This window comes from Grampus griseus, assembly GCF_964374135.1.
Source record: "Grampus griseus genome assembly, chromosome: 7".
NCBI lineage: Eukaryota > Metazoa > Chordata > Mammalia > Artiodactyla > Delphinidae > Grampus > Grampus griseus.
The window spans coordinates 11,558,956-11,580,984 of NC_139001.1; the positions used below are offsets into that span (position 1 = coordinate 11,558,956).

A 22,029-nucleotide genomic window follows, 5' to 3' on the forward strand; every position below is an offset into this window, starting at 1 on the left:
ACTGTTGTCACTGCGGTTTGTCACAGGTGCCCCAGGTTGGAAAGGACAACAAGGGGACATGGGGCCTCCTGGACCCGCTGGAATGAAGGGCCTCCCCGGAGTCCCAGGACGGCCAGGGGCAGATGGACCCCCAGGGCCCCCGGGAGTCCCAGGCCCCAGTGGGGATGATGCGCTACCTGGTCTTCCAGGCCCAAAGGGTGGGTATTGCTTTTCCATTATTCCCCCCCCCCGGCCATTTTATAAATCTGAAATCCACTGCCAGGTGAAGATAATTACAGGTGACCATACTGTGGAGTTTACTGGTATATTAGCCTGACTTGGTCCTTTCCTGTGTGACTTCTCCCTTCTTCTTGTCTTCTGTATTGTGATTTCCAGGGGCAGAATGTTCTGGTTTAGGTAAACGGGAGTGTTGGGGGGAGGGGTTAGGTCCACAGAACCTACACACACTTCTGCCCGGAGGACTGGGTGGTACTGATGGAGGGGGGAGGTCAGGGCTGATGTGCTTCCACTTTGGATGGGCCCCTCCCTCTACCCTCCCTCCCTCCCTCCTCCCTCCCTCCCTCCTCCCTCCCTCCCCCTCCCTCCCTCCCTCCCTCCCTCCCCCTCCCTCCCTCCCTCCCTCCCTCCCCCTCCCTCCCTCCCTCCCTCCCTCCCTGCCCAATACCCAGTTCTCTATTTTTTTTTTTTAGGCACTACCTGTGTGCCAAGGCCCAGACCAACATGTTTGAACTTCTGCTTCTTTCTTTTTAAAATTTATTTATTTTATTTATTTATTTTTGGCTGCATTGGGTCCCCGTTGCTGCATGCGGGCCCTCCCTAGTTGCGGAGAGTGGGGACTGCCCTTCATTGTGGTGTGCAGGCTTCTCATTGCCGTGGCTTCCCACTGCGGAGCACAGGCTCCAGAGCGCAGGCTCAGCAGCCATGGCACACGGGCCCAGCCGCTCCGCAGCATGTGGGATCCTCCCGGACCAGGGCTCGAACCCGTGTCCCCTGCGTTGGCAGGTGGACTCTCAACCACTGCGCCACCAGGGAAGCCCAGTTCTCTTAAAGCTTTGTGGGATCTGGACTCAGAAGCATAAAGGCCTGCAGTTCAGATCTGTGGGGGGGAAAACTGAGACTTGGATGGGACAGATTGTCTCTTACAGGCGGGAGGCTGGTAGTGACCGTTCCCTTCAGCACAAGCTCAGAGTTAGGGGGAGTTCGCTTCTCCACGTGGACGGCAAGGAACACAGATCTAGGAACCGTACTAGCCTATAAAACTTTTCCCTAAAACTTCATGTTACTCCTCAGGACCCCAGGGGCTACCCGGCTTCCTGGGTTTTCCGGGAGAGAGAGGAAAACCTGGCCCGGACGGACACCCTGGCAGAAAGGGAGAACACGGAGAACAGGGTTGGCCCGGCTCCCTGGGAGACCGAGGAGTGAAAGGTGACAAAGGTAAACGCAGCTAATGGCACAGCGATGCAGCATAGATTGTTTTTAGTGTTTGACCAGAACCTATAAGTATGATCCCTGAAAAAATAAAATGGAACTATCCTGCAGCTTGGATTCTGCTGCCTTTTGAATCTATGGTGTTTGTTTTAGGATTTTAAACAAAATGTATTTTCCTTTCCTCCCAATCTTATCCCATATAACTATGGCAAATGAATTGCTCTATTAATAGAAAAAAAATTAACAAGGGCTTTGACTTAGAGCTCTTGGGTTTCAGAAAACCTTCTCACCTTTTGGGAAGGGGGTGCAGGCAGGACTCCTGGTCCCCAAACCCTCCTTCAATTTTTTTAAATGAAAAAAACAGTGTTTTTGTTAAGGCCATATGGTCTCTGTCGAAATTACACAACTCAGCATTTGTAGCACAAAAGCAGCCTGAGACAACACGTAAACAAACAAACATAGCTGTGTTCTGGGAACATTTTATTTATGGGCACTGAAATTTGAACTTCACTTAATTTCACATGTCATAAAGTATTATTCTTATTTTGAATCACCTCCCCCAATGATTTAAAAGTGTGAAAGCCATTCACAGCTCATGGATTGTATAAAAACTGGCAGCAGGTGGGATTTGGCCTGTGGGCTGTAGTCTGCTGACCGCTGAACTGAATGAGTCCGCTTTCATCTGGGCCATGAATTGCATCTCTCCCAAGCTTCATTTAAAGAAAAGTTTCCATTACTATTTTTAAAAAAAGTTTCAAGACCACTGGTGTCAATGTTCTGTGCCCATCCCTGTTAAATATTTACTTTGATCTCTTAGCCATGAGGCTGTGGTGAGTGAAGGTAAGATTTCATTTCTAGTGTTAAGAATGAATGCTTGACAATTTCTAGAAACAAGGTTTTTGTCTTTAAAGCCCTTTGGGAAAATAGCCTCATATTTAATTCAAATTACTTTTAGTTGATTGATTCTACTATTATTTTTTGTTTTACTAGCCTGTAAATTATTTATATAGAATCAAGGAATCAGAGTCATTCTCCGTTAGCTTAGATAAGTGATGTTTGCTGTGCTATTGTGCTTCTATATAATTATCCCACTAAAAATATTTAAAATTGGGTTAATGCCAGTGATGTTCTGGTAAGCTGGCTCTCTAAAATAAAGTTTTTAAAAAATGCCCTGATTACTACACTACAGTTTGCTGATTGCCAGGGTGTAAATACTCCCACCATAAATACGCTCAACATGACTGATTTAAAACTACCGATGGTTTAACAACTAGTTTACAAAATTCTTGACTTGTTACTAAGTGGCTCTCATCAAGCTGAGATGAGCCCACTCCAGCCCACATCTACAACTGGATAGTGTTTGCAGAAATCAGGAGAAATATTGTATACCCTCCCTACCTCTTAGAATTCTCTATGTGGAGAACCAAGTTAAGTGTCTGTTCTTTTAATGTAAGGAAAATATTGGAGGCTGGTTAGGAAGGGGAAGATAAGGAACTGGAAAATATGAGATGGACAATTCAAAATTTACAGGATAAAGAGATGTAGTTTTAAAAAATTTTATTGAAGTATAGTTGATTTATAATGTTGTGTTCATTTCTGCCCTACAGCAAAAGTGACTCAGTTATACACACATTCTTTTTCATATTCTTTTCCATTATGCTTTATCACAGGATATTGAATATAGTTCCCTGTGCTATATGGTAGGACCCCGCTGTTTATCCATTCTATATATATCAGTTTGCATCTGCTAATCCCAACCTCCCAGTCCTTCCCTCCCCCACTACTCTTTCCCCTTGGCAACTGCAGGTCTGTTCTCTCTGTTTGTGAGTCTGTTTCTATTTCATAGATACGTTCATTTGTCTTGTATTTTAGAATCCACATATAAGTGATTATCATATGGTATTTTTCTTTCTCTTTCTGACTTACCTTGCTTTGTATGATCTCTAGGTCCATCCATATTGCTGCAAAATGGCGTTATTTCATTCTTTTTAATGGCTGAGTAATATTACATTTTATATATGTAACAGAGATGTATTTTAGACCTGGAACTTTTCAAGCCTGTCTGAAGACTCTGAGACGAGTTTGGTTGAATTTAGCAAACATTCACTGAGCCCTCAGTGTACACCAGTCCCCTTTGCTGGACAAGTTGGGAAACGAATGTAAAAGGCATGGCCCTTCCTTTAGGAAGTCAATCAACAATGTTGATACTGTGCAATCTATGAACATAAATACAGTTTGGCAGGTTAAATGGGGATTTGCAAACTGGGCGTGAGGAGCTGTAACAGAATAATCACGTGTGTGGTGCTTCCTTTTGTTTTGCTCTTATAAAATTAATATCTAAAGGAGCAAGAGGACCCCCAGGATATGAAGGAGAAATGGATATTATTTCGAAAAAGGGGGAAACCGGGGAACCTGGACCTCCTGGAGATGGTGGATTCCCAGGAAAAGAAGGTAAATGCTTATGTTTTTTTAACCATACCAAATAAGTTGACTTCTTTACAGGTCATTCAAACAAGCATGCATATTAGACAACTTTCCAAAAAAAACTGTAATTCGGAGATTAGGAAAGGTCATTCTTTAGATAAAAATAAAAACATACACTAAAGAACCTCATGATACTTTTCTTTCCATGGTAGAACTTACCTGTAGTTCATATGTGTTTATAGATTTGGATATTCCAAACTTGAATCAGTCCAGACAGATACATGAAATACTGGTACCAGGTTTAAAGTATTCCTGGTTTTGCTGGCTGATCTTAAAATGAGTAGCACAGTGACTCTCCAAATCATTTCAGTGGGTGCTATTCAACCTTCAGTGTGCCTCCCTTGGGGCCCTTGTTAAAACGCAGATGCTCAATCAGCAGGTCTGGGGCCTGTCTGCCTCTGACTTTCTAACAAGCCCCTCGCTGCCTGTGCTGCTGGTCCTCAGAAACACCCCAGAGCAAGGATTTTGACAACCACATTTGTGTTTTCTTTTCCCGGTTTAGACTTAATTTGAATGGGACCTGGGTTCTTTTGTTGGCCCTCTCCTTAACGAGTTAGGGAACAAATGTTTTAAGTCCTCTGGTTAAGTCCTTCCTCATTTGTAAAATGAACATGTTAAAATAAAGCAAGTGGGCTTCCCTGGTGACGCAGTGGTTGAGAGTCCGCCTGCCGATGCAGGGGACGCGGGTTCGTGCCCTGGTCCGGGAAGATCCCACGTGCCGCGGAGCGGCTGGGCCCGTGAGCCATGGCCACTGAGCCTGCGCATCCGGAGCCTGTGCTCCGCAACGGGAGAGGCCACAACAGTGAGAGGCCCGCGTACCGCAAAAAAACCAAACCAAACCAAACCAAAATAAAGCAAGTGATGCTGCTCACTCCCCCCGGGGTAGCCTTGAGTCTCTTCATGGGCAGCTCCTTTTTTTTTTTTTTTTTTTTTTTTTTTTTTTGCGGTACGCGGGCCTCTCACTGTTGTGGCCTCTCCCGTTGCGGAGCAACAGGCTCCGGACGCGCAGGCTCAGCGGCCATGGCTCACGGGCCCAGCCGCTCCGCGGCACATGGGATCCTCCCAGACCGGGGCACGAACCCGCGTCCCCTGCATCGGCAGGCGGACTCTCAACCACTGCGCCACCAGGGAAGCCCTGGGCAGCTCCTTTTACAGTGAGGTCGCGGAAGCCAGAAACCCGTTGTGATGCAGCTTAGGGCAGGAATTAATTAGGACTCCCAGTTCCTGGGAGATGGCTTTGTCTCCTATAAGTAGGACCAAGACCCACAGCCTAACTATCGCCTGTCACGATAGTTTAACTCTTCCTTAAAGTTCAAGAGATTTCCTCCAAGAGGTCTGTAACACTTCTAACCCCATCAGGTGATAAAGGCCATCCTGGGATACAAGGGAAGAAAGGAGAGCCAGGAAGCTGTGGACCACCTGGACTTCACAGAGGGGAGCCCGGGAGGAAAGGGCAGCCAGGCCTTCCTGGACCCCCAGGCCCTCCAGGCTCACCTGGGCTGAGAGGGCTCATTGGCTTTCCGGGATTTCCAGGTGACCAGGTAAGCAACTGCTGTTTTGGAAGGAAAGATATAATAAAACCTTTCTGCCTCGGGATGCCCGTAAGTCATCTTACTTTGCCAGTGTACATCACAGCCCTTCACTGGCTTTTAGAATGTAAGGAGCTGGTCAAGGGAAGAATGGAAACTTCTAGAACGCCATGATGTAACTGTAATTCTGGCCAGCGCTTATGCCTGGTTCCGGTGACGTAAATGATCAAGTCACTTACTCCACATTCTATCCCCAGCCTTGTTTAAACAGCTCCATAGAGACTTGCCTGAGGACTGTTGGTTTACCAGCACAAAGAGTCATCTGAAAAATGACCCAAATTCTGGTTACTAAGCTTTCCTATCCAATTGCAGACATCATAGATTTTGCTGTAAATATACTTTATCTTTACAATCATAAGCGAAATACCCCTTGAGAACCCAGGAAGTACAAATGTAGTAGCCTACATCGTAATTTCTGGAAAATGTATAATATACTTTGCTACCCATCTTTTGGAATAAAATAGATTTTTCAAGTTTTGGGTATAAATTATAACAGTTTATTTCGTATCAGTTTGTTCATTCAAAACTTAAAGTTCAAGTGATGTGATGCAATTACTCTTTTGCAATCAAGTATTGGGATTTGGATGCCCCCTGTTGGTATCACTAATTCTGGAAGAGTTTCGTCAACTTTTAAAACCTAGATGCATGTAGTAGTATGCTTGCAATGCATTTCCAATTTTCTTTACCACTGCAAATTATAAAAACCAAGTTAGTTCTAGAAAATTATAACTGGATCATGTCAAGCATGTGTCATTTGTATTTGAAATTCAATTACAATCTTATTTCTGTTTCATTAAACTATCAGGGTGAGCCAGGTTCTCCAGGGCCCCCTGGACTTTCAGGAATCGATGGTACAAGAGGACCTAAAGGTATGGTTTGGAGATACAGCAACCATCCATCAAGCTCATAGTCCTGGGTATTTGTAGCATTGTGAGCAGGTACCTCTGGCATGAAAAGTAAAGTAGATCAAACAAACTGCAACATTCAAAGAGTTCTTTTTAGACTCTACGAGGTAGTCAAAACAAGACCTAAATCATCTATATTTGTCATTCAGATCTAAGGGTACCATATAGAAAACAGCATGCTTGCAGGCATAGCATAATTTCCTCCTTGGTGGGAGTACTCTCAGCTGTCCTAGTGACTGCAGCTCTATAAATGACAGCTCAGGTGCCAGGAGACAGATTCGCATTGGTGGTCCATGGCCCCGTGCCCCACAGGAGCCAGTATCTCTTCTAAGGACTCCATAGGTACAGCTTTTGGCGACCCAGTTACAAGAGTCACGGTACACAGAGAAGGCCAAAGCCATGACTTCCCACCAAGTGCTAATAGTTCAGTTAAGAATTCCTGGGCCACACATAATCTACAGTTGAGTTATTTTTACCATAAGCCAAGGGTCAGCAAATGTGTTTTTCTCAAAGGGCCAGATCATAAATATCTTCAGCTGTGTGGTCTCTGCTATAACAGCTGTGCATGAAAGCACACACAGCATGAAAGCAGCCGTAGACAGTATGCAAACAAAGGGCTGTAGCTGTGTTCCAATAAAACTTTCTTTGCAACAGGCTGCAGGCTGGATTTGGCCTCACAGGCCTTAGTTTAATTTGTGCCAAAGACTATTGCCTTGTAACACAACTTACATTCTGCCTTTATCAGGTTTCCAGAGAAATAGGAACAGGAAGTTAACCCAAGGTAAAAAATGTCCTCAGAGAAAGAGAGGTTTCATTAACCCTTTATCCAGACAAACAAAACAAACAAATCCAGGGTATCTTAAATTGCAGCGTTTACACAAAAGGTTTAATATTTTTTTACTATTTTTGTGTACCATTGGGTTAATATTTTTCTTTAAATCTACTTTAAAATGATTCACCTTTTTAACCTTAGTCTTATTCTCACTATCTGTGAATTCACAGGCTTGTGGTACAGTTATATTTTATTTTAATACAGATTAAAATAAATAACTTTAAAATCAGAAACAGTAATTAGTGAACCACCTAAAAATCTTCTCCCTTACTACCAGTGAAACATGCTTTACGCTTTGAGAGACACTCCATAAATAACATGATAATTGCTGTAAGAAAAAGTGAACTGTGAACATGTATTTATTCAGAAAGAATAACTTAGATCTTCTCTTTAGAAATAGTTACAAATAGGGAAGTTTTCATATTTTATTTTGACATTTTATAGCTTCAATCAGTGTTCAGAACTCAGTCCTCTTCTACTCATCTATCCATTTATTATAGACCCTTTGCCTCTCTCAAAGAACAAACCTATTTCTTCTTGTTTCCTTCCTACTTGTATTTGGCCATGTTTGCAAGGAAACAAAATGCAATGAAGGTACTTGGAGTAAAAGCTGTCTCGTGGAGCCCACAGATAAGATAGTTCTGCAGGACCATAGTCTGAAGGAACCTAGCCCTTGGGAAATCCATGGATTTTTCTCTTGAGACTTTTCTCCGTGGTCTGTTTTTTACTTACCTGCCTACCAATTGGCTTTATCACTCTCTATTCAGTATCCTTTCTGGATGTGTTTGGATTGCACTTGATCGTGCTCTATATTAGGACATCGTGAAAATGCTTTTGATTTCTGCCTCAATAGGCAAGGGCCTCAAGTTCTTACATTTTATTACAATTCCTAAAGGAAAGACTGGCTGACCTGGGAGGAACCAGATTCATACCCTTCAAACAATTAACCACAATTATGAGTAGGGTCAGGTGGAAGAGAACCTACCATAGGTGTGGGTGGGACCCTTTAAAAGGGGTGTTCGTGTGTAGATGCTTTAAAACATGCCTAATTAGCTCTCTTCCCTTGTAATCCCATCAATTTCTTGCCCTTCCCTACCATACCATTTTGAGTCCTCCATTTGTAATTGGCTCCCAGCTATAATGTAAGTCCTTGTGTCTGGAAGGATGCAGCAGCAGTGTGGAACAGCTCTGTGGGACTGTAGGGGTCGCTGCCTACAATGGCCTACAACTGCCTACAATGGCCTCCAAAGTACCATCTCTTGTGAAGTCATCAGTAAGATGACTTGTGATTTCGGTTTTTTACAAGGACACCGAGTTGAGCTTCCTTGAAGAGAGCTTGAAATGTGATTGCAGCAGCTGAAACAGTGACAGTTTCTGCTTTCTGTTTCTAAAAAACAATATAAGGATACTCAATGCCAAGTAATTTCTTAAATAGATCCCTAAATTTGAAATTATTTTAGAAAATTTAAAAATTTAAACTTATTAAGATCTATAGTTTCTTATGACCGTTTTGAACTATAAAATAGTGTGTGTGTGTGTGTGTGTGTTTAAATCACAGCTTGCATCTATGTTTCTATTTGTTCTTATGTAAGAAAAAAAAAAGCATTGTTTCAAAAATCCTCTCTTGGAACATTGAGGATAGACTATAAAGGGAAGTATCATGAAAGTTATTAAGTCACTTGTATGAACAAAATTAAACTCTCTTAAATAATGTTATGTGCATTTTATCACTTACAGGATACAAAGGGGAACCTGCAAGTCAGTTTGGCCTACCTGGTCCAAAGGGTGAGCCAGGTAGCCCTGGATATCCAGGTATAGCTACATACTTTTCTTATTAAAACAAAAAAGAGTAAGTTTGGTTTGAAAAATAGTGCAATTACTTTATCTTCCTAGCTGGCAATGGTTGTATCAGTATTATATTCTCCCTTCGCTCATTAAGATACCTATCAGAAGGATTATGTATAAGCACTGGCCTAGGAGGACACCAGGATTATACACCAGCAACTCACCATCTTTTCTCCACCATGGCTCCCATGACCTAGGATGTTAACAACACACTTCCCTAGGCATGCCCAGATTTTGGCAGGGTCTAAAATGATTATTGCAAGCAATTAAAATTCGGACTGTTTTGCAAATCTATAACTAAAAATGATACATTAGGGGCTCCCCTGGTGGCGCAGTGGTTGAGACTCCGCCTGCTGATGCAGGGGACACGGGTTCGTGCCCCAGTCCGGGAAGATCCCACATGCCGCGGAGCGGCTGGGCCCGTGAGCCATGGCCACTGAGCCTGCGCATCCGGAGCCTGTGCTCCACGACGGGAGAGGCCACAGCAGTGAGAGGCCCGCGTACCGCAAAAAAAAAAAAAAAAAATGATACATTAACAATAACCACTCAGCTGACTGCAGCTGCAGGTTGTCATTCCAGCCCTTTCTTTCCTACTCAGAAAAGCATAGGCGAGGGACTTCCCTGGGGGTCCAGTGGTTAGGACTCCGCACTTCCCTGCAGGGTGCACGGGTTCGATCCCTGGTCAAGGAACTAAGATCCCACAAGCCTCATGGTGTGGCCAAAGAAAAAAGAAAAGCATAGGTGAATGCCCTGAGGAGTGCAGTTGCTGAGATATGATTGAATACCTCCTTTACTAAGTATCTAGTTTACTCAAAACCAAACCAAAGGAACGTAAAACCTCATCATCAACAACAAATCTCAGTCTTTCCAAACAGCACTTCATGTATCAGCAACAATAGATGTGTAATCCCTCAGAACAGACTGTGATGTTCCAGGGAGTTCCTGCTCTCCGGTAGAGGTTGCGGCTCGTTACAGTGGACGACCCACAGCTGACAAAACATACACGTGCTTTTACTTAGTAATTCCACGTGTAGGAATATATCTTAAGTCAATAAGCAGACAAATGTACACAGCTCTGTGCACAGGGATATCCACTGCCTGGAAAGAATTTGTTTCTTCACAGATGATTGGTTCCATAAGTGATGCCCAATGTCATTCAGCTGATAGTGGACAGGTTAGAAGCCAGGCTTGTATTTAGATGGGTCCACTGTAAATTAAAATATCTCATATTAATAGTTTTGTGTATTACCTTAAAATTCTCTTCGGCAGTGGCCATGTTTCATTCCATACAACAGAAAGAATATCTGAGAAGAACTATTATGGGAAATTTTATTTCTTTATTTTTATTTATTTATTTACTTTAAAGAATAAATCAATTTTTTTATTATTTTTAACTTCAGAAATTTTATAGTTTTTTTTTTTTTTTTTTTTTTTTTTTTGCGGTACGTGGGCCTCTCACTGCTGTGGCCTCTCCCGTTGTGGAGCACAGGCTCCGGACACGCAGGCTCAGTGGCCATGGCTCACGGGCCCAGCCGCTCCGCGGCATGTGGGATCCTTTCGGACCGGGGCACGAACCCGCGTCCCCTGCATCTGCAGGCAGACTGTCAACCACTGCGCCACCAGGGAAGCCCTATAGATTTTGAGTCGTCTTTACACTCTATAAATATCCACGATTCAGTAAATTATGGACACTGGGAAGGAACATTTAAAATAAGGAGAATGAATTAAACTTTGTTTTTATACCATAAGATTGCTAAAATGGAAGTCTAACAGGAAAACAAGCTATTGCACTGGCAAAAACTTCCTTCCCCACTCCCTTTCATACGGGTCCTTTACCCCTGGCATGGTCAAATAGATTTAGATACTATAATATTTTAACTGAAATGTACAGCTTACGTGTACATTTGGAGGGGAAAATAGCTTTGAGGTTAGCATTGTGGAGGCTCATAAAAAGTACCAGAGGGAGGTCTCAGAAAGGAAAATCACTGGTTCAAAGTCAACCTCCTTTCCCACTGAGCATATGGTCTTGGGCAAGTTGCTTATCATCTTTGAGCTATTTCCTCACCTGTAAACTGGCCCTATGCATATTACAGGTTGTTCTGAGGATCAAATGAGATTCCTTGAAAGCAATTTATAAACTAAAAATTGCTACACAAATGGAAAGTGTAATTCATCTTTGTCATCAGCAGTCAGCAAAACATGAAGAGATTTTTCCACACTTACTGGTATTTTTATGTAAACCTTTAAGATAGTAAGATTTTATAAGCTAAGAAGAGTCCAAAATGGAAACCTTTGATATTACCTAATACTGTAAGTTAAAAATCATAGAACTGAGTTATTTTATATGTAGGCTAACTTTTTCAAGAAAATTTGCCTTGGTGTAATTTCTCTGGTCTCCTGTGGTTGTCACCGTTTAAATGGTTCCCTTTCCCAAATGCCATAGCTTTTGCTTAAAATTTTAAAATTGCATCATATGTTATTCACCAGCACAGAGTTTACCTAAACATGCAATTTCCATTGGCTTGAAAAACGCTGCATTGAATTTGAACAAGCCTATCAAGAAGGCGTAGATCTGCAGCCTGTCTCAGGGGATTTTATATGATTGTACTGGGTTCAGTTCTACCTTCCTTTTCTCTATTTCAGAGAGAAAATACAGTACAGCTTAACTCACAGGTTCTGTTCTTAATATAACTGTGATTGGAGAGGCAAGGCTTTAATATTTCAGTTTCTTCATTTGGAGGTGGGAAAAGGCTGCCTTCCCTTTACCATAGGAATATTTTCAGGATGAAGAAAACAATACACAGTGAAGCTCATAGATCTCAAATTTGATTGGGAACAAGTATAGACTAACATAGGCTTGTTTCTCTTGTGTGTTATAATAAATAGTGACTGTGACCCCCGTGGGTTTGTAAATACAGAACCACATATTTTATTTGCAGATTTAACTGGTCATTTTCAGCACGGACTATTGGTTTATCCTACAAATATAAATTGTATTGATATTAAAGTCATACATTATAAATAAACACATGGGGAAGTCATCTTCTCTAGTAATCAAAGAAATGTAATTTAAAGGAAGTCTGAAATATCATTTCATCCTTACTAAATTAGCAAGAAAACAAATCAACAAATTAGAAAGTCCTCAGTGAGCACATGGAATGATGGTCTTGGGGCTGTGTGTGGGTGACGTGTAGGGCTGTGAGCTGGTAGAGCATTTATCCAAACCATTTGGCAACCTCTGTCAAGAACCAAATGCTGAATGGTCTGTTCTAGAAGACTCGGAACAGTTGGGCCTTTCTCTTCAGCACGTCACTGTCCTGAGAAGGGGACTGTAGTAGGGTTTTTTTAACCTAATAGATGTATCCACCAGATGTAATGTGTGGTTCTGGAATGGGACCTGGTGTGGACTCACCGGCTGTGAAGGACATTGAGGGGACGATTGAGAAAACTCAAATATGGAAGGAGGATTATATGATATTAAGGGTCATTATTAATTTTCTTGGCTGTGATAATGTTACTTTGGCCACATAGGAAAATGTTATTTTTCAGACTTACCTCCTGAAATATTTAGGGATGAAATTCCACGATGTCTGTGATTTACTTTAAAATCCTTGAGCATTTAAAAATGCATTAAAAAGAACCAAAAATTCTACTCTTAGGAATTTTTCCTGAGGAAATAATTTAATAGGAGAAAAAATTGATTAAAGATGTATAAAGATCATTATGCATAACAGCAAGAGTTAGAAATAACATGGACGGCCAACAGTAGAGAAAATTAGATTAATTAATTTAATTAGGGTTAACTCAATAAGCTATCAGCCAGTTATTTAAAAACAATAATTAGGAAAATGATATCAAGCTTGGAAAATTACTTATGATGCAATGCTAGCTAATTAAAAAATCAGAATATAAAATTGTAGGCCTTATTTGCACATTTGTTATACATATGAAACACTGTATTAAATTGGTGGGATTATAGGTGTTTTGTTTTCCATTTTTCCTTAATGTTATCTTTTCAACAGAAAAATTGTACATGTAAAAAAGTAAGAATAGAAAAGAGAGCTGAAGTTGGAGGTTTTATAGATTCACCACCTTGAAGAGCAACTACAACTACTCAGATGTCTGGTCCTTTTTTCTTTAGGACATTTGGGAGCACCCGGAGAGCAGGGCTTGCCCGGTGTTCCAGGACCTGGAGGACCACCCGGAAGGCCAGGACCGCCTGGCTCCTCTGGACCCGCGGGGTGTCCAGGTACCTCGAAAGGAGTCTGGAGAGTTCCCGGGCACTCATCTATCTCTTGGTGTAGGGGAAGAAGCTGGCTCTGCCTTTTCCCCAACCTGTGACTTTGGACAAGTCACTTAAATGTACTATTCCTCACCTGTAAATTGGAGATAGACCAACATCACTGAGTTGGTCTGGGAGTAAACGAAGACAGCGCCTGTCACGCACCTAGGAAGATACCAGGCACAAAGCGATGGTCTGACAGAGGAAAGCTCCTTTCCAACCTTCCCTCATGCACCTACCATTCAGGAGGCTGGTTTCCTATTCTCCTTTAGACTTAAGCCAAACAGCACACATTCAACACAACATTTTAACGGCTCCTCCTCTTGCCAATTCAGAATCAAGTGAGCATTTCAAATCATAATTGGCAACTTTAATCACTCAAGTGTATTTTCTCCTCTTGAGATTAAGTTAGGAGGTCTAGAAAGAAAAAGTAATAAAACAGTATCCCAGTTACCCATAGATTAAGAATATAGATGACCTTCCCATTTCACAAAACTCATATCGTCTGGGTGTCTGCAAAACCTCCCTGTCGTCCTCAGGTAATCCAGGGCTGCCTGGGCTGCAGGGACATCCAGGAGAAATGGGGGATCCTGGGCCAAGAGGCCTCGTGGGGGATCCAGGGGCACCAGGTCTTCCGGGAATAAAAGGTAAGTCGAAAGGAAGCCCGACGCATCAGAAAGCTCCCCCCGGTGATGCTCCCACAAGTTCACAGTGCCTTTCTAGCACCCTAATGACATGCTCTGGGGCCTGGCTCTCTCCAAGGATGCCTGTTGGCGCCTCCTGTTCTTTCTTACTTGGGCGGCGCTTGCCTGGTCTCTGGACCCGCTCTACCAAAATGATGCTGCTGCCCCCTCATTTTTTTTTAACATCTTTATTGGAGTATAATTGCTTTACAATGGTGTGTTAGTTTCTGCTGTATAACAAAGTGAATCAGCTATACATATACGTATATCCCCATATCTCCTCCCTCTTGTGTCTCCCTCCCACCCGCCTTATCCCACCCTCTACGTGGACACAAAGCACCGAGCTGATCTCGCTGTGCTGTGCAGCTGCATTTCCCCTATTGTTTCCCATGATGTTCCGGCCTTTTTATTTATTCTTTCCCCAGATAGTCAAGCTCCTGTTATGTCCTAGATTCTAGGACACAATTAATTGTGTGATACTAGGCACACAATTTTGAAGAAAATAGACATGGTTCCTGCCTTCACAGAGTTCACAGTTTAGTAGGGGAGACAGATATTAAATGTATTTTTGTCAGTTGTGCAAAGGAAAAGGAAAAGAGTAAGATGCTATGGAGAAAGAGGAATTAATATTTATTATCTTTGTTTGATAGAGAAACATTTTTTTCCTCGTTAAGTTTTTTCTCTTTAGAAGTACAGTAGACTGGTAATAACATAGGTCTGGTGGGATAGAATAGAATAGAATAGAATAATTGGTTATTAACAAATATTCATGCCCCTCCATACAGCCCTGGTACTTATTCCTTTTCAGTCCATTTCTTTCATTTTAGATTTCTTTTTTCCCATGGGTACCTTGTGTATACCTCTAGCATGACACTTACGTTGTATCGTGTTTGTTTGTTTAAAGGTCTTTTAAAAAGCAAGAATCATTTTTTTAAATTGAAGTATAGTTGATTTACAATGTTGTGTTAGTTTCAGGTGTACAGCAAAGTGATTCAGTTATACATACATATTTTTTTTTCAGATTCTTTTCCCTTATAGGTTATTTAAAAATATTGATTTTAGTTTCCTGTTCTATATAGCAGGTCCTTGTTGGTTATCCATTTTATGTAGTAGTGTTAATGTTAATTAACATTAGTGTGTATATGTTAATCCCAAACTCCTAATTTATCCCTACACCCCTTCCCCCTTTGGTAACCATAAGTTTGTTTTCTATGTCTGTGTGTCTATTTCTATTTTGAATATAAGTTCATTTGTATCGTTTTTTTTTTTTAGATTCCACATATAAGCAACAGCATATCATATTTGTCTTTCATTGTCTGGCTTGCTTCACTTAGTATGATAATCTCTAGGTCCATCCTTGTTGCTGCAAATGGCATTATTTCATTCTTTTTTATGGCTGAGTAATATTCCTCTGTGTATATGTTACCACATCTTCCTTATCTATTCATCTGTCAGTGGACATTTGGGTTGCTTCCATGTCTTGGCTATTGTAAATAGTGCTGCAATGAATGTTGGGGTGCATGTATCTTTTTCGAATTATGGTGTTCTCTGGATATATGCCCAGGAGTGGGATTACAGGATCATATGGTAGCTCTATTTTTAGTTTTAAGAACTATTTTTTGTATCCTTGGAACCAGTATATTCCTAGTAAGTCTGTTGGTTGGTTATTGTAAGTATTTATTTACTTATAGAAATAAATAAAAATTTAAATATATTAATAAATTTAAAAAAATTTATAAATTTACTTTTATAAATAAATACAATTAATTAATTAATGGAAAAATAGAGAATGAACAACTGAACAAGTAGCTATGAGGTTGAGAGTCTGTCCTCACTTCGATCAATAGTTGAAGGGTCCAGCCTTACTTGGTAGGTTTCTATAACTGAGACCCCTCTCTCTCCTTCCTTCTTTTTCCTCCCACTTACCTTCTGCTCGTTGGCCCATACATACACTAAATTTTGGTCAAATAGAAAGTACTTCCTCTCAGAAGAATTGGAAATCCCTTCTTTTGGGCTTAGTCAGTCTATTGTTTTGCAAATCCAAGTCATGTTTCTCCACGCTCTCACCTCTTCACTCATCAGGTAGATTTCAAATAACTCCAGTTGTCCAGCAAGTAGTAGTGTGGTGGTAAGTATTACCTGGTGCCTCTGTACAGAGGGAAGCCGTTTAGTTTGAAGAGTTGGTATACTTACGAATTTCTACGCAGCCAAATAAGCAGACAGGAAAAGCTCCCACCACAAGATACCTTTGTACTGTCCCCCTTCCTCTTCACTGGCATCTTTAGTAAGGTGAAGTATAGCGATTGGTGATAAATTTAGCGTTCCAAGCAAAATAATTTTGTATTTTTAAGAGTTTCACTGGTTCTTGTGGCTGTTTCCTGTCTCTGGCCATCCCTATAGCCCTGGCGGGATATTCTTTGATGCTCTTTTGAGTGTCTGGAGGACAAAATTGATAAAGAACCAAAAGAAAACGTTTTCCATCACTTCTGCTGCATCTCCACTTCTTCCTACCCTCCTAGTTTAGTGAAATGGCAAGGATTTTCAAGTGTCCGGGTGCCATTTTATGCACTCAGTTTGACTAAAATGACAAGGTTCATGTCGCTATGGTTGATTCTTCCTTCCCTTGAATTAGTTCACATTTATCACATAACTTCAGTATATGTTATTAAAAAACTAATAGCTAATGAATTTGACCGAACAACAAAATTACCTCCAATTACATCATAATTCGATGCTATGAAATAATAAGTTTGTTAAGAAGAGAAGGTGAGAAAATGAATATATCAACCCACATATTCATACCAGTGCACAGACGGTTGCTGCAGTGCTGCTTCCTGACCATGCAGGGACACTGTTTCCCTGCAAACAGCCCAGTGAACAGCACAGTCTTTAAAAAAAAACCCACAAAACAGTGAAATACATTCCTAGGAATGAAAACGTCTCCAATATAAATCCATTGTTGCAGTTTATCATGCTGATAGAAAAATGAACCACACTCGGGCAGAAACGCTTTGAACTGAGAAGCTAAATATTTGAAGTATGTTCTAAATAAGTCAAGGGGACTGATTATCTTGTTTGAACAAACCAGCTGCTGAACTCAAAGTTGTTTGCTCCACTGGAACGAGCCATGTGGACTCTTGAGTCTTGCTTGTGTTCAATCAGATTTAAACTTTAACTTCAACATATGTAAAAATGGCTTGATGCCTAGACTTAAATTTTCCAGTACCTATGCCTCTAAAAGGAAGATGCTCGATTTCCTAGTTAGGCATTCATATAAGAATGTAATAATGGAGGGCTTCCCTGGTGGCGCAGTGGTTAAGAATCTACCTGCCAATGCAGGGGACACGGGTTCGAGCCCTGGTCCGGGAAGATCCCACATGCCACGGAGCAACTAAGCCCGTGTGCCACAACTACTGAGCCTGTGCTCTAGAGCCCGCGAGCCACAACTACTGAGCCTATGTGCCACAATTACTGAAGCCCGCACGCCTAGAGCCCATGCTCCGCAGCAATAGAAGCTACCTCAGTGAGAAGCCTGCGCACCACAACGAAGAGTAGGCCCCGCTCACCACAACTAGAGAAAGCCTGTGCACAGGAACAAAGACCCAACGCAGCCAAAAATAAATAAATAAATTTATTTTAAAAAAAAAGAATGTAATAATGGAAACCTAGAATGATAAGCTTTAGCATGAGAATGTGTAAAGAATGTGGACTGGGTTATTTTGGTGGGTGACAGGTAAACTATTTCATAAGAAAAAGAGCACCTAGAAATGTCTTTTGTCAGCATAGAAATGCGGGGCACCTTACAGCTGTGAAAACCACAGAAATATCCTCCCTCCTTTTATGCAGCTAGTGTCCTCCCTCTCCCGCCTCCACAGCACTTACCACTCTTGAGGTAATTGCCTGTTCGTTCTGTCAAGTCAGGGATTGTTTCTCTCTTGCTCTCATTGTCTGGTCAGCTCCTGTCACTAAGTGCATTTGGGGACTGAAACTTCGCTGTTAGGGCACCATGTCTTAGGCTCTTGTGTGTCCCCTTGGTAGGCACTCGTGTATTTTCTGAATCAAAAAAGAATTCAATCTTATTTCAGAATCTGTTTTGATACGTTTTCCACTTCGTTCAACCTTTACCTGTAGTCACAAAGAAAGGTCTCTCCCTTCGGCTTTCAAGTTAGGGTGACCAGCTGTCCCGTTTTGCCTGGGACGGAGGGGGTGCTCAGGACACAGAACTTCCAGTGCTAGAACTATAAGAAAGTCGCCGGCAGTCAGGGACGAGTTGGTCACACTAGTAAAAGTGTACACCTGTTAAAGGCCCCTGGGGGTAGAGTAGCATTTTCAGGCTTTAGAACAAAAGAAAACCTCAGAGAGGGAATCCAGTCACGAAGAGTCACCTGGCTCACATAGATAGAAGCTGGTATTATGATTATGGCTGGGGTGGGAGAGTAGATTCTCTGACTAGAGGGGGGGCACCCTGGCCTGTGAGTGCAGCAAGATGCGGCCTTAAATGATGGTTGTTAAGCCCGAGGATGACCAGAGAGGTGAACAGAAAATGCTCATTGCCAAGGAATGTGCTTTGTGAGACTAATTGCCTCTCCTCTGCCTGGTATATATTTTATGCATGAACAACTTTTTGATTTAGAAATGGGATGGATAAAAAAGCTTTCAGTAAAAAGGAAAAATTGCCCTGAAAACCCTACCCAGATGTAGCTGCATTCAATTTAGAAAGGTAACATTGCGTCAGATAAGGGTCAGCCAGTTCAACGATGGCGAGAGGCTGAGGCTGTGACAGTGCAGGACCTGGATGTGTTGATGTGACAACGGAGAGTTGGCAGGAGCTGAGACGTCCCACCCCCAGCCAAGTCCCCAAGCCATCAATCTTGGTGGCTTAAGCTGGAGATCAAAACACAGTGAAATAGCAGAGGAGTCTCAGAAAATGTCTTATCATTTCAGATAGATGGCAATAAGTGTCCAGATTTGGCAGTTGAAGGTCTGTGTGTTCTTTTGGTGCAAACTTGAAACATTTGCTCATAAATAGGAAAGAGAATTGGAGAATAAGCTCAGCCAGAACTGATAAAAGTGGTTAGGAAATAAGAGCTTTAGGGAAAAAAAGGGTGCGTTCCCCCACCCTGCTTTTTTTTTTTTTTTTTTGGTGCAAGACAATATGGCTTATTCCCACCAATCTAACGTTTAGATTTAAAAAATAGAATAACTCTGTTTCTAGTACTGATAAAAAATAAAATGGAACCAACTAACTGTTCCATCGTCCAGTAAGAAGTCTACAGAAGACTTGCTTTAATGAAGAGATAATAATTAGCACTTGAATTCTTTATATGCAAATGGATAGCACTAACTTCCTCAAATCTTACTCATCCGATAAATCTATCAATGAAAGATATGACATGCAAATAGAGATTGGAATCCACCCTTCTTTATAGCTTCCTCTCCACCTGTTCAATCCCTCACCCTCCCTGTTCCACACTTGGTCATTCACTCATTCATTCGACAAACATTTATTGAGCACCTACTGTGTGTCAGGAGATATGCTAAGTGGCGGGATAGAACAACTAATAAGACCTGATCTCACACTCAGTTAATTCATCCAAAGTAAACCAGCCACTGCAGACAGGATTGTTGTACAGAGTAGGATGGGCCTGGCAGAAGGGCATTGAGGGAGCTCTACACAGGTGTCATGGGGGTAGATGAGGGGTACTTCTCTGTGTTCGCCATAAGCTGAGGGTGTGATTATCACAAATTCGAGGGCTGGGACCCTTAACTGAATGAATGGCTGGCTGTGTTCTGAGGGGCTTTTAGCCTCAGATGAGAAAGAAAAGTTTCTGGTTGGAAGATCCATTAATGAAATAGGAAGGTTACCAGGCTTGGCCAGGGGCTGAGGAGAAGATTCTTTCTCCCCCATCAATCAGTGGGACGTGGGTGCAGCACTTGGCAGAAGCGCAGCAGCTGGGAGATGTTCTGTGTCTGTTAGTTATCTGCCTCTTCCCCCCACCCTTCCCTTTACTTGCTTCCTACAAATCTATATATTTATATATGGCAAATACATATAACGTATTATGTATATGCTATATGTATTATCATATAAATATAGATACAAATACCTATATATTTATCAATCTATAGATTTATAGGTGTTCGGCTTTCAGTGACAACTTATGTAAAGTCAGATTAGTAGATGGCTCCTTAGAGAACTCTATTGACACCTGACAGAAGGTTCTGGAAGAAGATGCAGGCATCAGCGAGATCCTGTCTAATTACAGAGAATGGAGTTTGCATGATCATCGTGAAATACACTTACTAGTTGCGAGGAGGCATCAGAGTGGTTCTCTTTGGAAGAAGGGGTGGCAGAGGAACAGCTGTAGCCACACCTGACCTGCAGGCCTGTTCTTTCTGAGTCACACAGGGCTCAAAAAATCAGTAGGGTGTGTATTCCCCAGGGTGCCACCGTCCCCACCTGTCCTTAACTGTCTTACTACCTTTATCCAGATAGATTCTGAAGAAACTAGGATCTGCAGACCGTGGAGTGTGGGAAGATCCTGGGCCTGGGAGGAAGGAGGAAGGAAGAGGGCGTTTGCTCCCAGCCAATCCCTTTCCTTGTCTAGGATCTTTTTTTTTTTTTTTTTTTTTGCGGTACGCGGGCCTCTCCCTGTTGTGGCCTCTCCCGTTGCGGAGCACAGGCTCCGGACGCGCAGGCTCAGTGGCCATGGCTCACGGGCCCAGCCGCTCCGCGGCATGTGGGATCCTCCCGGACCGGGGCACGATCCCGTGTCCCCTGCATCGGCAGGCGGACTCTCAACCACTGCGCCACCAGGGAAGCCCTAGGATCATTTTATTGTTGTAAAATTGGAGGTCATTTCCTATACCAAGATTCAGTAATTCTAGAGTCTATCTGATTAGAAAGAGAGAGAAAGAAAGAGAGAGCGAGAGGTTCATGATACGGTCATAAACCAACAGCACTGTGTTAAAACCAAAGCAAGTTATGTGATAGAATATATGCCCGGCTGAGGGATGGCGTGGGAGTTTGGAGTTTGGGGTGAGCAGATGTAAGCTATTATATAGAGAATGGATAAACCACAAGGTCCTACTGTATAGCACAGGGAACTCTACTCAACATCCTCTGATAAACCAGAATGGAAAAGAATATATATATATAAAAAGTAGATATGTGTTAAGCCGTCTTAACAGAAAACATCCATCAAATGAACGTATTTAGTGATGACCACTGGCATGGATTCTGCTTTGATAGTGATGTTCGGAAGGTGAGGTCTCCTGGTTCCTGCCTGGAGAATCTGTGGGTCCCCGTCAGCTAACCCTCCCCTGGACTGTGCCTGCAAAGTACAGCCAGAGGATGTACCTTGTGTACTTTGTGTCATAGACCTGTGATGTGTTTCAGGTCCCTCCGGGTCGCCCGGCCTGAACGGCTTGCACGGTTTAAAGGGTCAGAAGGGCAGCAAAGGCGCTTCAGGTAAGAGAAAACCCTTTGCAAGAGGCTGAACAGCAGGCAGGGGACCACGAGAGTCCGCTGGTATTTCCTCCCTTCACAAAATTCGGATGCGAAACTAGGACAGTGGTTTAGCTCAGATTCACAATGTTGGAACTGTTTTTAGTGCTGGTGATGACATATAAGAAAGACACTTGAGAAAACCCAATTTAAGCAGGAATGGTTGGTTAACAGTGCCTTTTGTTGATACTGCTTGTGACTGTCTATTAAAAATACTCTGAATAATCGCTTAGGTGGAGCTAGCTTCCAAAATGTTACGAACAACCAATAAATAGTCGGGATTGGGGGGTATTGTTTTGTTTTATGTATAGTCGTGCCAAGTACAACCACGTGGGTCTAATTAGTACTTCTAGCATCCTTCAATAGCCTGCTGCTAAAACAAATTACCTGAACAAATTGCTGTTATTTTTGATACCACAAATAGGCTAATCATCAAGATCTTAGCTTGTTCCATTATTTGGATAGAATGCACAT

At 42.2% G+C, this 22,029-nt stretch overlaps 1 protein-coding gene across 1 annotated transcript in view; it reads left to right on the forward strand.

Annotated features, from left to right (window-relative positions):
• COL4A4 (collagen type IV alpha 4 chain) overlaps positions 1 to 22,029 on the forward strand; it is a gene marked incomplete at its 5' end in the record, with an annotated part of 118,387 nt that overhangs the window by 76,916 nt on the left and 19,442 nt on the right. The window contains 9 exons of the mRNA XM_082658683.1: positions 27 to 197; positions 1,291 to 1,434; positions 3,772 to 3,879; positions 5,272 to 5,453; positions 6,307 to 6,370; positions 8,976 to 9,050; positions 13,225 to 13,332; positions 13,905 to 14,012; positions 21,448 to 21,519. Of these exons, the coding sequence (XP_082514809.1) occupies positions 27 to 197; positions 1,291 to 1,434; positions 3,772 to 3,879; positions 5,272 to 5,453; positions 6,307 to 6,370; positions 8,976 to 9,050; positions 13,225 to 13,332; positions 13,905 to 14,012; positions 21,448 to 21,519 (1,032 nt within the window). The remainder of the gene's footprint in view (positions 1 to 26; positions 198 to 1,290; positions 1,435 to 3,771; positions 3,880 to 5,271; positions 5,454 to 6,306; positions 6,371 to 8,975; positions 9,051 to 13,224; positions 13,333 to 13,904; positions 14,013 to 21,447; positions 21,520 to 22,029) is intronic.